Genomic DNA, 14,880 nt, shown 5'->3' with positions numbered 1-14,880 from the left:
ACAGATACAGAAGAATGTAGGTTGCAGTAAGTACTGGGAGATGAAGAAGCTTGCACAGGATAGCATGGAGAGCTGCATCAAACCAGTCTCTGGACTGAAGACCACAACAACAACAACAACAATAAAAACATAAATCATTGATAGGCTTTTGAACAAGGGCACTTCCAGAAAGCTTAGCAAGTATTTCTGTGTTCATGTGCCTGTTGACTGCTCAACACAACTATAGAGGGCACTTTTATCTTTACTCCATCCATAATTCGTATTCTACTGAGAACTTTTCAAAATCTTGTTTGAACATGTTCAATTTGAGACTATAAATTCTTTCTGCATAGTTCTATGCAAACCAAAGCAGGTATAAAATAATCCACAACTTTCTTCTGAAACTAACAGATATCTGTAGTATATTTACAAAATTGATTGTTTACTGATCTGAAACGAAAATAACATACATCATTTAAACAAAACAGGAAAATCCCAGATGTATCATTATGCTTTAAGCTACTGTAGAGTCTTGATACTTAGTCTTGGAATTAAAAGTTTCCAATAAATCTGAGCCTAATTAAAATAAACAAATCCTAATGTACAGTGTATCAGTCCTCTATCTTACTCCCTCTTCGCAGGCACTGGCAAAGATCAGGAATTTCTGGCTGCCGTCCACATACAGGTGTCCTGGAAATCTCCTTGAATGGTGTTATCCTCAGCAGCCCAGACTGTGTCACTGAGCATTTTGCTCTGCTCGCATTCTGCCTTCTCAAACACTGTCTGGAATTACTCCCTTCATCTTTCATTCTTCACCACTTGGGGCCTTATAAAATCCTGCATTAGTGAGAGGGAATTAGCCAGCATCCTTGGTCTCCGCACTGACATGGCTCGTCTACCGGACCGGGTGCACTCCCAAATGCTTCAACACTCTGTGGCTAGCCAGCTTCATTTACTTGCCCTTTTTAACCACCCCAGTGCCAAGAACACATTGTTACCACAATTTTGAAAATGTATAAACCACCTGTTAAGATGGGCAGCTATTATGTGATCACTTTAACCAGTGTCCTTTGCAAATTACTTGAATGTATGGCGAGTCGAAGACTGTAAAGTATCCTTTAATCCTGGGATGTTTCAGCTTCGACCTGGGGTGGTTTTTGCTGAGACTGCTCTACTGGAGGTAATTTTGTCCACCCGGAGTCCGCTATCTGAACAGCTTTCTGCAGCTGCAGGAGAATTGAGTTTCACAAGGTTCTGTTCTGAATGTCTCTTTCTTTTTAGTGGCTATCAATGGTCTGGTGGTGGCTGTGGGGCTTATGCTGTTGCCTTTATAGTACGCCAGATGATTTTTGCACTTTTTGTTCTTCTGCGATGGGCATTGCTGGGCACAGACTGCAACAAGCTATATGCTGAGCACCATCTTGGGCTCTCACTTGTGGCTTCCATTTTTCGGCTGCCAAGACCTATATTATGCATTACTGTTGGTGTCGTACGGTCCATCCCCATCTGGCTCTGTACCGTAATGGCCAGTCTGAGTGGTCGACACTCATTGTTTTTTGGGACTAGTCATCGTTGCCTGGTTGACATGGCTTCCCCATCTTTGCCAGCTAAAGCAGACATGTTGGTCGTGGTTCAAAGCTCTTTGATGTCTTGGCAACACCAGCTGTGGCATGGACTGCTCTACTCTGCTACAGCTCTACAAAGCATTGGTCCAGCCGTGTCCAGATTACGGGAGTCTCGCATATGACTCAGCATCACTTTTGACATTAAAGGTGCTGGACCCGATACACCATTGTGAGGCATGTTCAGCAACTGGCAGCTTTTGGACTAGCCCCACGATCATCAGCCTGCTAGTGGAGGAAGGGGTTCCACAGTTACAGGTTCTGCACCAAAAGTAGATTGCTGGCTCTTGTTTAATGTTCACAGAGAGGAGATAAAGCTGCTGAAAATTATCTTCTCCTTCTCATACACTCCACCACATAATTAAGAAGTGAGATTCAATTCACCTCATTATATTATCTTCAAATTACAACTCAATACGTGATAAATGAGGACAGTTACCAACTCATATACTTCCGCTCTGTACTATGTACATAACAGATCTTATATTCAATTTGATAATTAACAGTTGCAATACATTCATTGTCTTTAACATTTTCCATTTATAGACTTCTTGGAACTCTCTTCTCCACACCACCCGCTCCATGGAACTGCTATCTCTACCTAAGCAGGTAGGGCTGTCTGACGGCTACTGACTTCCGTGCAGTTACTGGATCGTTAGCTCTGGTGTCTGCATCTGCAATTTAAATCACCTCCCAACAGTGTGTTGCTCACCACGTATCAACTACCCAGTTGTGAAAATCTCTTTTCTGACATGCTAAGGACATGATATTCTTATTCAAAGAGTGGGATGTATCACTACAGTACAGTCTAGTACTGTGTTATTAAAACTACCATGTGTTTTGTTATGATACTGTTCAAGATAAAAACAAATGTGTGTCTGCTGGAGAGCACCATTGTATGTGCTATTACACAGTAAAAACCATCATATTAAAATAAAGTTAAATATAGAAAAAGAATGTTGGCAAGTTCTACAACTGAGAATAGTAAAATGTATTGAGTGTGTATGCAAAGATAATACAATAATTTAATAAGCAGGCCTCTAAATGGATAATGGAAGGTGCTTCTTAGTAAATTATGTAGTAATTTCACAAATAGAATAAAAGGTACAAAACAGGAATGTTGTACTGCTAGAAGATTCAATCCACTTCAGCGAACTACAAAATAATTTAAGAATAAAATGCAGAATACGGAAGGACAGAGAGGAAATGTTAGGCTACTACTGAGTTCGTTGCAGCCAAAAGAACTCTCTTCTTTCCAGCATGTTTTTGATCCCAGTCACCAATGTACTGGGGACGAGTGCGGAAGAGGTAGTGTTGGAGCAGTCTCATTGTCTTCCCAAAAAGGTAGTAAGCATCAGAATTACTCTTGTTTCTGCATATCATTAGATCACAGTTTAACACACATCAAAGTATCAGATTGCTCAGCAAAAATGTTTTTGGGAGCAACAACATGCTGAAAGGAAGCAACTTCTAGTGGCTGCAGTGAACGCATTGCTGGTGTGACATTCCCTCTCTGCCTTTCCATATTCTGCAATTTATTTGTTAAATTATTTCATAGTTTACTGATGTGCAATGAGCTTTCTGATGTATTTTATTTTTAAAATTACTTCATGGAGCACCTTCTGTTATCAGTTAGGAAACTTCATTAGAATGATGGTTTATCTTCTCATATACTCTCCCCCATATTTTATTATTTTCAGTTGTTGAACCCTTTTACTACCATCAGTCAACCAGCCAACATTCTTTTTCCAGTGCATATGACTTAATTACTATGAATTATATTATGTAATTGTGCCTACAGTGATGCCCTCTAGCAGAGGCACATTCGTTCTCCTTAGTGGCATCATGAAACCCACAGTAGTTTAAGTGACAGAGTACTGGTAGTACAACATACGATGTGTTCCACTCTTTGATGATATTTTATAATACGAGCTATCTCACTTTCTTTTATTTTTATACTGTAAACAGAAAACTTTCAGTGAACAATTTTTTTCAATTATTTTATATCTGAAGATCAATGCTAGCAGAATCGAATCCAATCATGTCATATCATTTTATATCCTTGCAGTCTAGACAAAGTTTATATTAAAAATTAAGATCACTTTTCCACATTCTTCACCATGTCAAGCCCTAGAAAACTTGTGAATTTTGATATAAGTATCCTTACACTTAATATAATAGAGGGAAACATTCCACGTGGGAAAAATATATCTAAAAACAAAGATGATGTGACTTACCAAACGAAAGCGCTGGCAGGTCGATACACACACAAACAAACACAAACATACACACAAAATTCAAGCTTTCGCAACCAACGGCTGCTTCGTCAGGAAAGAAGGAAGGAGAGGGAAAGACGAAAGGATGTGGGTTTTAAGGGCGAGGGTAAGGAGTCATTCCAATCCCAGGAGCGGAAAGACTTACCTTGGGGGAAAAAAGGACGGGTATACACGCGCGCACACACACGCGCGCACACACACACACACACACACACACACACACACACACACACACACACATATGTGTGTGTGTGTGTGTGTGTGTGTGTGTGTGTGTGTGTGTGTGTGTGTGTGTGTGTGTGTGTGTGTGTGTACCCGTCCTTTTTTCCCCCAAGGTAAGTCTTTCCGCTCCCGGGATTGGAATGACTCCTTACCCTCGCCCTTAAAACCCACATCCTTTCGCCTTTCCCTCTCCTTCCCTCTTTCTGATGAGGCAACAGTTTGTTGCGAAAGCTTGAATTTTGTGTGTATGTTTGTGTGTGTATCGACCTGCCAGCGCTTTCGTTTGGTAAGTCACATCATCTTTGTTTTTAGATATATATCCTTACACTTACATATACAGGATGTTTTTTTTTAACCTTGCAGCAACCAAACAGCATCAAAAATACACATTGTATGAAAAAAAATGCATCTGATGAAAAGTTATTTGCAAAGGTGTCATTTCTGTGCAAAAACTGGCCAACCCCCAACCCCTCTACCATAGGGGGGTCAACTTTTTTTATTTTCATATGGGAACCTCATATTTTTATTGCAGATTCTGCTTTTATGCCAAAACTTGCGCCCCCCCCCCCCCCCTTTTGTGGTAGATGGCACTGTAATCGACAAAATGAAATTTTTCCAGTTTTTGCCATTAAAAACCGACGGATTTGACTGTACATTACATTTGTGATATAAATGAAAACATTTCTCTTCTAAACAGTTTTTTTTAAAAAAAGTTTATTTAGTTTTGCAACTCTGATTGTACAGTAAAACTTTTATGGTTAGACATTTAAACCTTTTTAGGGTGGAGCTTTTCCACATCCAAATCAATGTGGTGACCATCTCGAGAGTTCTACTGTGACTTCCATGTTTGTTAGTTACTAATCGAGGACTTCACAGGCTGGGGAGCTGTGATGTTATTGATACATCTGGAAATTACCCACTAAAAAACATCTGTGACAGTCGGGACAGGTTGCTGCCTGCAACAGATCTTGCAAGGGTAGGTTATGTTAGTAGTGGGTATCGCACATCCACATCAGAGCCAAAGTTCATTAGAGTGAGAGCAATTCAGTGTGAGCCTTCTGCTGCACCATGTCAGTGGTGACCTTATGCGGCGTCAGGCTGAGGTCGAACGTCGGCAGCTCGCTGTTGTGTGGCACTTCCCATTTACTGCAAGGCACAGTTCTGCTGAAGATGTTCCTCGAGGGGGGGCTGCCTGCTTGACGAACTGCACCACTGATTTGTTGGAGAGCTGCAGGCTGTTCTCTCACTCTTTGGCAGTGAATGCTGCCTTATTTTCTTCCGCTTTGGTGTCGGTCACCCCCACGGCTTTCGGCATTACCGCTGTTGCCATTGGGGCGATGAATGTCTTTGTGGTGCCCCTCTCCTGCAGTGCAGCTGGGGCGGGCATCCTAACAGTTTTCTGGGTATTGGCAACACACTTCTACGTGGGTGCAGGAGTGTCCGTTGAGGTTTGTACCCGTGCTGCTGATCGTTGCGCTTGAGCGAAGACTGCTTGCAGTTGCCTCAAAGCTGACTCCTTCTCCACAGCCAGGGTAGCTGCTCTCTGCTGCCATGATGGCTAAAAGAGCCACTGCAGCACAAAGGTTGCCGCCTCTTCTTGGGGCTTGAAGCTGCGTCCTGACCACCTGCCTGTGGGCAATCGTCCCAACTGTTGGCAGAAGGAGATGCCTCTGTGCGGTCCTTCTGCTGTCTCAGGCTGGTCTAAGCCAATCGTCGTCTTCTCCTCCACTGTGCTGGTGCAACCGCGGCCACCGTGCCACCTTAGAGCAGACTTCAGCTTGAAAAAGTCTGGCAGCCATGCCAGCTGGTGAAGTGTGGCCCACCACACGGAGCACAGATTGGCAGAACTTCTCTGCCGCAGTCACGACTGCGGCTGCCGTACTCACTTGAGCATTTAACACACTGTTCTGCATTGTGGCAGTACTTCACTACATGGCTTTCACCCTGGCACTTGAAGCACTGGGGCTGAGGGTCTGTGCCGGACAGGAGAGCTGCTTCTATCACAGGTCTGCCCAGCAATTTCCACGGTGAGAAGTCATCTCTAGTGCTGTAGGTCATTTATCACTGTGATGCCAAACAGTGACAGTCTTTAGTTGTTGGTTCAGTTATGCAGCTGTACAGCCACATTCCTGAAACCTGTGAGCAACAGCCCTTCTCAGTCTTTTGTCTCATTACAACACTAAGGCACCCCCCTCAGGAGTGCCTTCTTCTTCACACTTGATGCAACAGTTATCTTTTCTCGTGCCGGTTGCGCGTCAGCAATGTGGGCAGTCACAGTGATCGTGATCATCGTGTGGTCAGCCACGTTCACTGCCTGCACGCAGATCGTAGTGTCTGAATTCACAGACTTGTAGACCACCTTGTACTTTCTGCAGCTCATCATAAAGTCAAAACAGTGCTGTCCCTGCACCTCTGCACTTTACGTACAAAGGGGAACAGGCTGCAACTCCTCTTCTGATTCTTCTTGGCCTGGTCAACAGCTGGCGTGGCTGCCCGGCTTTTTCAAGCTGAAGCCAGCCTGAAGGTGGCACGGTGGCCGCGGTTCCACCGGAACATTGGAGGAGAAGACGATGATGGGCTAAGACCAGCCCAAGGCAGCAGAGGGACAGCATAAAGGCAGCTCCTCCCGCCAGCAGTGGGGATGATTGCCCAAAGGCAGGCGGTCAGGATTCAGCGCCAAGCCCCAAGAAGAGGCGACAATCTTTGTGCTGTCCTAGAGGAAGTGGCAGTGTGTCTTTTAGCCATCACGGCTGCAGAGAGTAGAGCATGACCGAACCCCTTCATGGCAGCATATTTCTTCCGAGCAGCTTTCTTCCCCGTGCTGTGGCTCGGAGAACATGACAGTTTGCTTTCATTGTCAAAACAATGTCTTGCTTTTAAAGTGACTTGATTTGGTAACATTCTTCTATCCAAATACTGTGCCTCTTCCTCTAGTTGCTAGCAGCTGCCAGTGCAATACAATCTACAATCGTTATATAGAAAATGCCACAGATACACACATACCGAGTGAAATCTCGCACGCTGGCCTACTGCGTGCCCCACTGCAATGCCAGTGCATTGATAAGCATAGGCGCGGAATGACTCGGCACCACTCCACTTTGGAGCTCTTTTTGGCATATTTGAGGTAGTAGATGTTTTATCTGTAGAAGAGAAAATTGAAATAATTTTGATTTGTAGCAAGGCTGCAAAAAAAAAATTGGACGCCACTGTTGCTGTTTATGCTGAATGTTTTGCTGGTAAGCTATAATATTGTATGACTATAGCAGTAATAATGAAATTGCAGTACTAGCTGCAGTGGCTTATAATCCACAGTCAGGAGTTGCTCTCACAAATGTCTGGGCAGTTCTAATGAGTCAAAAATACCGTCCCTACCATATCTCCAAGCTTCAAGAATTTTGAATTTTATGTGAGTTATTTACAGAATCTAATGGGGTTTTTCATTGGGCCCTCGTCCAATTACAGACACACCCATATCACGAGCTGTGCTTACTGAAACAGGCGGACACATTTTAGGACAAACTTGTGCTTGTTTACTTGCTATCACTAATCACAACAAAACTACTGATACGGGGTAACAACTAGTCTGCAATAATTATGGTAGTCTCATTTGAAAATAAAAAGTTGTAACACAAACAGAAATCTCCTTCGAAAATATTTATCTTCCATCTGTATCATTTTGTTCGTACAATGAGTATCTTCGGTGTTGTTTATTTCTTCCAGTTCAATTGTATATTGAACCACGAAACATGGTGCCCGCAGCTCGTGGTCGTGCGGTAGCGTTCTCGCTTCCCACGCCCGGGTTCCCGGGTTCGATTCCCGGCGGGGTCAGGGATTATCTCTGCCTCGTGATGGCTGGGTGTTGTGTGATGTCCTTAGGTTAGTTACGTTTAAGTAGTTCTAAGTTCTAGGGGACTGATGACCATAGATGTTAAGTCCCATAGTGCTCAGAGCCATTTGAACCATTTGAACGAAACATGGTGAAGGTGTAAGAGTTGTACAATAGTCTTACGTGGTAATTCTCACTATATATTTGGCACTTAGCATTTTGGACACTTGCCACCCAGTGAACTTTAATAATTTGTCAAGGCTTTGTGAAGTGATGTCACTGACCAAAATCCTGCACAAGTGGCAGCAATTTAATACAGTATAAAAATTTCAATGTGTCAGGTTTTGGGCAATTATCCATCAAAGTGCTCTTTATTTAATAAATGCTAGTATATTTATTTTTATTCTATTTTATTTTATTTATTTATTTATTTATTTTGCAATTGCAATAAGCTTGCAGATGTGATCAGTTTGAAGATAAAATGGCATCTTTGACTTACTTGTGCCAACTTGTTGATAGGTACTGGCGCGGCGGGTGGAGCTCGACGGCAAGACGAAGGTGCTGCTCAGGTGGTTCCCAGAGCACATGTGAGTGGTAACAGCAGTGGCGGGTGATACACTTGCGCATCTCTGTCATTTGCATACTTTGTCAACTTACTGATCACTTATTTGTTTTGTCTTTCAACTTGAGGCAGGCACCGGTGTCGTGGGATACGGCTGTCCGGGTTGTGTTTCAAAAGCAGCATCCTGTCCGATTCCTTATTCCTATACACACTTTGAGAGTTTTTATTGTCTGTCATCTGATCTGGTAAGGTCTTATCTTTATATATGCGAAAACACGTACCCGAGTTTGGCATCATTTTTGCTTATTTTAATATTTGTCTTTTCCTTTGTGACTACAATGAAACCTCTGTGGTTACGTTTGGTACATTTTTCATGTATCAGCTCAGATGTCGAATTGATGAAATACGTAGAGTGGTGGCAGTACTGAAGTAATCAATAAATGTTAGTTGACTTTTCTCCTGTGAATTTTTGCTTCATGTGGCTGTAGACCTTTGTTGGAAAAACTAAGCCTTCAACCAACAATTGTAGATAGGTCTAGAAAATTCATAAATTTCCATTAGCAACTGAAAACATAAAATAACATAATTATTTAAGGTGTGAGCCTACATTTTGCTCTCTTAAATCTTCCGTGGAAGGATTTGACAATCTGTCTCGTGGAAATTCACTGTTACTGGCTTTAAGTTGAAAGCTATTATACTGAGCTTCATCATCACAATTCTTTGTGAAAGTACTTCAATGTTGTAGTATGTACACTAAGATGAGATGTTTGTGGTGCATAAACTGACAGAGGTTTCATTGTGCACTGTACGTCTCAGGAGTAAACATGTATGGGACATGAAAGGAGGAAGAATAGCATGCGGGAAGTAAAGTGTTCAGTTTAAGATCCTTTTCAGCGTTGCTACATATTTATATCACTATAGACAAATTTATCAGTTACTGATCCTTGTGAAACCTGGTTCGTTTTGGCACAAATTCCTATTTCCTTCGTTCCTTCCTTCCTTTCCTGTGCTGCAGGGTTGCTTGTGTGAATTGGTAAATGCTTGTGCTTGCCATCTGTATGCTGTTTTCTGTACTGTAGAATTACTTTGGAGACTTTGGTATCCTCCTCTCAAGTTAAGGAATTTGTTGAATGTAGCTGATACTTTCTTTTATCATAAATTATAATACACTGAGGTGACAAAAGTCATGGAATAGTGATAAGCACATATAAAGATGGTGATAGTAGTGCATACACAAAGTATAAGAGGGCAGTGCATTGGCAAAGCTGTCATTTGTACTTTGAGGATTCATGCAAAAAGAAATGATTATGGCCACACCATGGGAATTGAAACTTTGAACATGGAATGGTAGTTGGAGCTAGATTCATGGGACATTCCATTTCAGAAATCATTAGAGAATTCAGTACTAACTTTCAGGCATTACCTTTACCACCGACAGCCTTCACTTAACGAGCAAGAGCAGCGGCGTTTGTGTAGCGTTGTCAGTGCTAGCAGACAAGCAACATTGTGTGAAATAAATGCAGAAAAAAGGGTGGAATGTACGAGTGCATAAAAATATGGTGTTAATGGGCTGTGACAGCAGACAACCTAACCAATGCGAGTTCCTTTGCTAATGGCATGACATTGCTTGCAGTGCTTCTCCTGGGCTTGTGATCATTTCAGTTGGACCCTAGATTACTGGAAAACCATGGCCTGGCCAGATGAGTCCCAATTTCATTTGGTGAGACCTCCTGGTAGGGCTGAGGTGTGGCACAGACCCCATGAAGCCATGCACCCAAGCTGTCAACAAGGCACTATGTAAGTTGGTGGCGGTTCCATAATGGTGTGGACTGTGGTTACAAGGAATGGACTGGGTCCTCTGGTTCAACTAAAATGATCATTGCCTGGAAACAGTTAAGTTCAGCTACTCGGAGACCATTTGCAGCCACTCGTGGACTTCATGTACCCAAAAAATGATGTCGTGTCACAGACACACAGTTGTTGGCAGTTGGTTTGAAAACATTCTGAATAGTTTTTATTTGGCCACCCAGATTGCCCAATGTGAATCCCATCAAACATTTATGGAACATAATCCAGAGGTCAGTTTGTGGAAAACATCCTGCACAGGCAACAGTTTCTCAGTTGCGGCTGGCTGTAGAGGCAGCATGCTCTATATTTCTGCAGTGGATTTCCAATAACTTGTTGAGTTGATGTCACATGAAGTTGCTGCACTATGCCGGGCAAAAGGAGATCCAACACAATATTAGAAGGTATCCCGTGACTTTTGTCACTTCATTGTTTGTTGAGTTTAATTATACTAAAAATAGTTATATAGTATACCTGAATTCATAAACATGGTTTTACATGTAGCTCAGATCTGTTCCATTATTTTGACTGCAGACTTGGTCTACTTGTGTGTCTATAGAAGTCAGGAAAATTTTATTGTTTGTGTAGTACATTCTAAGTGGTGATGCAGTAGCATTTGAGTGTCTAAGAATTCTGATGGTACACTTAGAGAGATCATGTGAGTGTGTAAGCAGCACTGTATTTTGGTTTTAATGGCTTATATTCTCTCCATATCTGTGGTCATTGAAGTTCAGTAATGCTAGCAAATTATAGAAAAATGTAGAATTCAAGATTTCAGTGACAGATTTGCTAAGTCCAGGCTGAATATCATATTCATTAGTATGAGCTGCTGTCATAGATTAAGTGCTGCATATCATCACACTTTAATGGAGGGAGTATGGACCCAGAGCCAAGAGACACAGCACTGGGAGAAGATTGTGTATACTTTCCTGTTTAAAACTGAGGGTGATAAACATCAGTACATAAGCAGATGTTAGACCACATTATGTAATTTTTATTTTCCTGCTGTAGGTATCTGCTTTAGGTGAGTAAGTTAACTGGAAATAAGGTGATTTCCCAATTTTTCATCTTTGTTGTATTGGAAATTTCCTGTCTGTTGTATTGTGGCACCCCTGCTGCACAGCAGATGTCCCATACATAAACCACTGATTTTCAAGTCGCCAGTTATTGTACTTGTAGGAGCCTCTTTCTATTTTGGTCATGTCTGATTGTTTTGTAATATGTTGGTGTGTACATTTTCAGCATTCCGGATGAGTGGGTGCCAGAAGCAGATGCGCGGCCTTCGAGAACTGTTCCGATTCCTGCGTTGCCGAGTACTTCACTGGAGTCGCTGCATACGGTCCTCTTCTCTAAACCTAATTCTTCACGGAAGAACCGTCGCAAACAGACGAGGACGACGTGATGACCGCTTGTCACATTGTTAGACCGATTGTAATTTGCTGTGCCTGTCATGGAAGCAGAAGTGAACTGTTGGACTGTTAGTGTAATTAAGAAACTGATTAACTATGGAGACACTTGCTTGCTGATTTCCTTCTACCTTAACTGTGGAGACACTTGCTTGCTGATTTCCTTCTACCTCATACTGCTGTTTTTTCCTCGTCATCTTTCTTATTATGTACATGTTATGCTTACTTTGTCTCTCTAACGGTTGCCTGTTGCTTATGTTACGGGTATCTCTTTTTAGAAAAAATAGTTCTCAAATGGTTTATTTGTTAATTAATTTGACAAACCACAAATTTAGTGAAATTTTTGAAAGAGAGTAATGTCTTCATTTGTGTTGTGTGAAGATTAGGAGGAAATCGACAGGCATAAAAAGGAGCTGCTTCGGCTAGCGTCGAATGGTAGTCTTATGATCTCTTGCACCGAATCGTATATATTGTAAAAGAGAAGGGGGTGGAGGAAAATCTCAAATGCCCTACAAATCCAAAGTAAACTAATATTTGAAACTAAAAGGGAGTCAGTGTGTGTAATGAAAAGACGAGGAAAGCACTGTGTGAATGGGGCCATCAGTAATAATAGGATTTTGTTACTGAACAGTAGCTTTCTCTCTTTTTTTATGCTGAAGCACAAACTCGTTATGTTTGCTACACAATAAATATTGCTGTATTAGTATCTTTCATTGAAATTGCCTTTAGAATTCAGTATAAAGCAGTACTGCACTCCATCAGTATTACATAGTGATATAACATTGATGATGGTTGAGTTGTAGCATCAGTTTGCAGCATTTATCTGTTCTCTCACCCCCTCCACCTCTGTCCCTTAAAAGACATTGTACAGTAGAAAAAAGTTACGCTATTTATGCAGAACCATTACAGACAATTTGTTCCTGTTTAGTAGTGTTAATGATTACAGATGGACTGCATTTTCAAATGTATAGGTTAATGTCATGTATATAGTTGGAAATGGGTTGAGAATAAGTAGTAGTTAGTAAAAACAGTAGAGGGATCTCTGTTTTGAATGTGAATAAACCATTGATAAATTAGTTATCTTTTTGAGAGTGGAGATTTCTCCACACTACACCTCCTCCCCTTTGGAAAAGAAGGAAAGCAGGAATCAACCAGCTGAACAGTAGCACTGCCAAATGTGATTGCATTGTATATATAGACATAAATGAATCTTTATGTAATTAATTTTAGTTGTATTATTTTGCTCGTACCTTTTAATTTCCTGTATGGTTATTCAGATTGTGTGTTCAGAAATCCGGTCATTCAAACTGACGAGACGCCAAAATAATTTCGAGTGACCGTGAATGCTGGATAATTCTGTAGTAAATTAGCTGGAAAATGTACATAAGTGTTTATATGAAGTTATGACTGAAACAGAATATTTGGACTCCACCTGTCTAACAACTGTTCTGTGTAGTATAGTTTTCGGGAATTAATATTCTGTTTCTTTATTTAAATTTTAAATGAAACTTTGTATAGATGGCTGAGTAGTTTTTGTAATAACAAACAATTTTATAATGTGTGCAAATGCAAGTACATGTGCATTTAATAGTTAACTTATAATTGTGAAACTGAAGGACCTCGGACGTTACAAGTAACACAGAAATACTTTCAATCAACGTATCACTGCCAAAAAGCTGCCAGACACTGCTAATGATTTGTCATTATTTAGCTGTGTTTTGTTTTTAATAAAATAGTGTCTTAATAAAGGTAAATTTCTTCCACAAAGTGTGATCACTGCCACTATTGGTGAGGAGTTTGTGTTGTGTGCTCCGTGCAGTATGATATACTTTACAGCACTGTTTGTTTAAGTGTTGTCACATACAATACAGCGAGAATTTTCCACTGTGTTTGTATTCTGTGCCATATCTGTCATTTGTTTTGTCTGATTACTGGAAATGTGGCCTGAATTGACTTGTGTTTATGTTCAGCAATAAAAATAAAATTGTTGAAGTCTGCCATACAATTGTATTTTTCAGTAACTTAATACTTCTGTAAATCTATTGTTAGTATCAGTTTGTAATTCTCTAAAATTAATGTGCTTTGTTTTGTTTTTCATAAAAAAAAGAGGATGCGTGTCCTGTTTGATATTCATATATGTCAGCTAAGTATTCAAAACAAAATATTGTGTTGTTAAAATATTTACCAACTCCATATTTGCTTTTAATCACAACTGGAAATATGGTTGTATATGCTTGGTGACAAAACACACATGAAACGCCTGCCTGTTGTTCCAAATGTTGCAATAATTTTTCTATAGTTGTTTCCATATTTTGGTAGATTGATTTATTAAAGCAGAAAGAATTTTTTAAAGCGTCTACATATATAGATATATATATATATAAAAGTGTGTGTGTGTGTGTGTGTGTGTGTGTGTGTGTGTGTACAAGTGTCAAAAAAAAAGTGTGTTCTTATGATCACATTCACCATGAAAACCCAACATAAAGATATCTGTGATAAGTTGGAAGTAAATTTCTTTCTCTGCATGAAAAAATAAAAAGAAGAGACTGTTGGAATGACCGCTGTTAATAAATATACAATTTCATGACTAGGCTTGACAATCTTGTTTATTTCTGATTTAATTTCACATATTCTATTTTTTGTGGTGTGTAAGCAGCATTTTTTAACGCTGAAAACACAGGCTCAATTTATTTTCTTTAAGCACACTTGATCTCTTTAACTCATATCTGTGTAATTTTATGTTTATTTATTTATGTTACAAAATGACTGCATCTGTATTTAAATGTAACATTTTCATGTACATGTTTCTGGTTGTATTACACAACATTGTATAAAACTTTGTTTGAAGACATTTACGGTTGTGTTAAGTCTTCTGGTTTTGTCATTTATACTTCTCAAATGTGTAATAAAAAAAACTGAGTATATAGAACTTTGGAGGAATTCATTTTGTTGTATTGTAATTTTGTGATAAATATTGAGTACTATTTAAAACTCGTAAGTAATGCATTTTCAGTTTTCTGAAGGAAGCTTTTCTAGGCATGACAGGACTACACATACAGAATTGTAATATTCTTTTTTAAATGTCAGTTTGTGCTGTCACACTTTGGAACTAAAAGTGGATTCATCATTTACTGATGATTAT

General features: G+C 40.3%; 1 protein-coding gene across 1 annotated transcript in view; it reads left to right on the top strand.

Annotated features, from left to right (window-relative positions):
* The window catches only part of LOC126252654 (zinc finger protein jing), a 206,845-nt gene extending 192,683 nt beyond the window's left edge, over positions 1-14,162 (top strand). The window contains exons 8-9 of the mRNA XM_049953556.1: positions 8,445-8,512; positions 11,575-14,162. Of these exons, the coding sequence (XP_049809513.1) occupies positions 8,445-8,512; positions 11,575-11,734 (228 nt within the window). The 3' untranslated portion in view covers positions 11,735-14,162. The remainder of the gene's footprint in view (positions 1-8,444; positions 8,513-11,574) is intronic.
* The last annotated feature ends 718 nt before the right edge of the window (positions 14,163-14,880 follow it).

This window comes from Schistocerca nitens, chromosome 4, assembly GCF_023898315.1.
Source record: "Schistocerca nitens isolate TAMUIC-IGC-003100 chromosome 4, iqSchNite1.1, whole genome shotgun sequence".
In the NCBI taxonomy this organism is placed as follows: Eukaryota; Metazoa; Arthropoda; class Insecta; order Orthoptera; family Acrididae; genus Schistocerca; species Schistocerca nitens.
The sequence above is the reverse complement of the archived record's forward strand: the minus strand, read 5'-3'. Positions and strand labels throughout refer to the sequence as shown.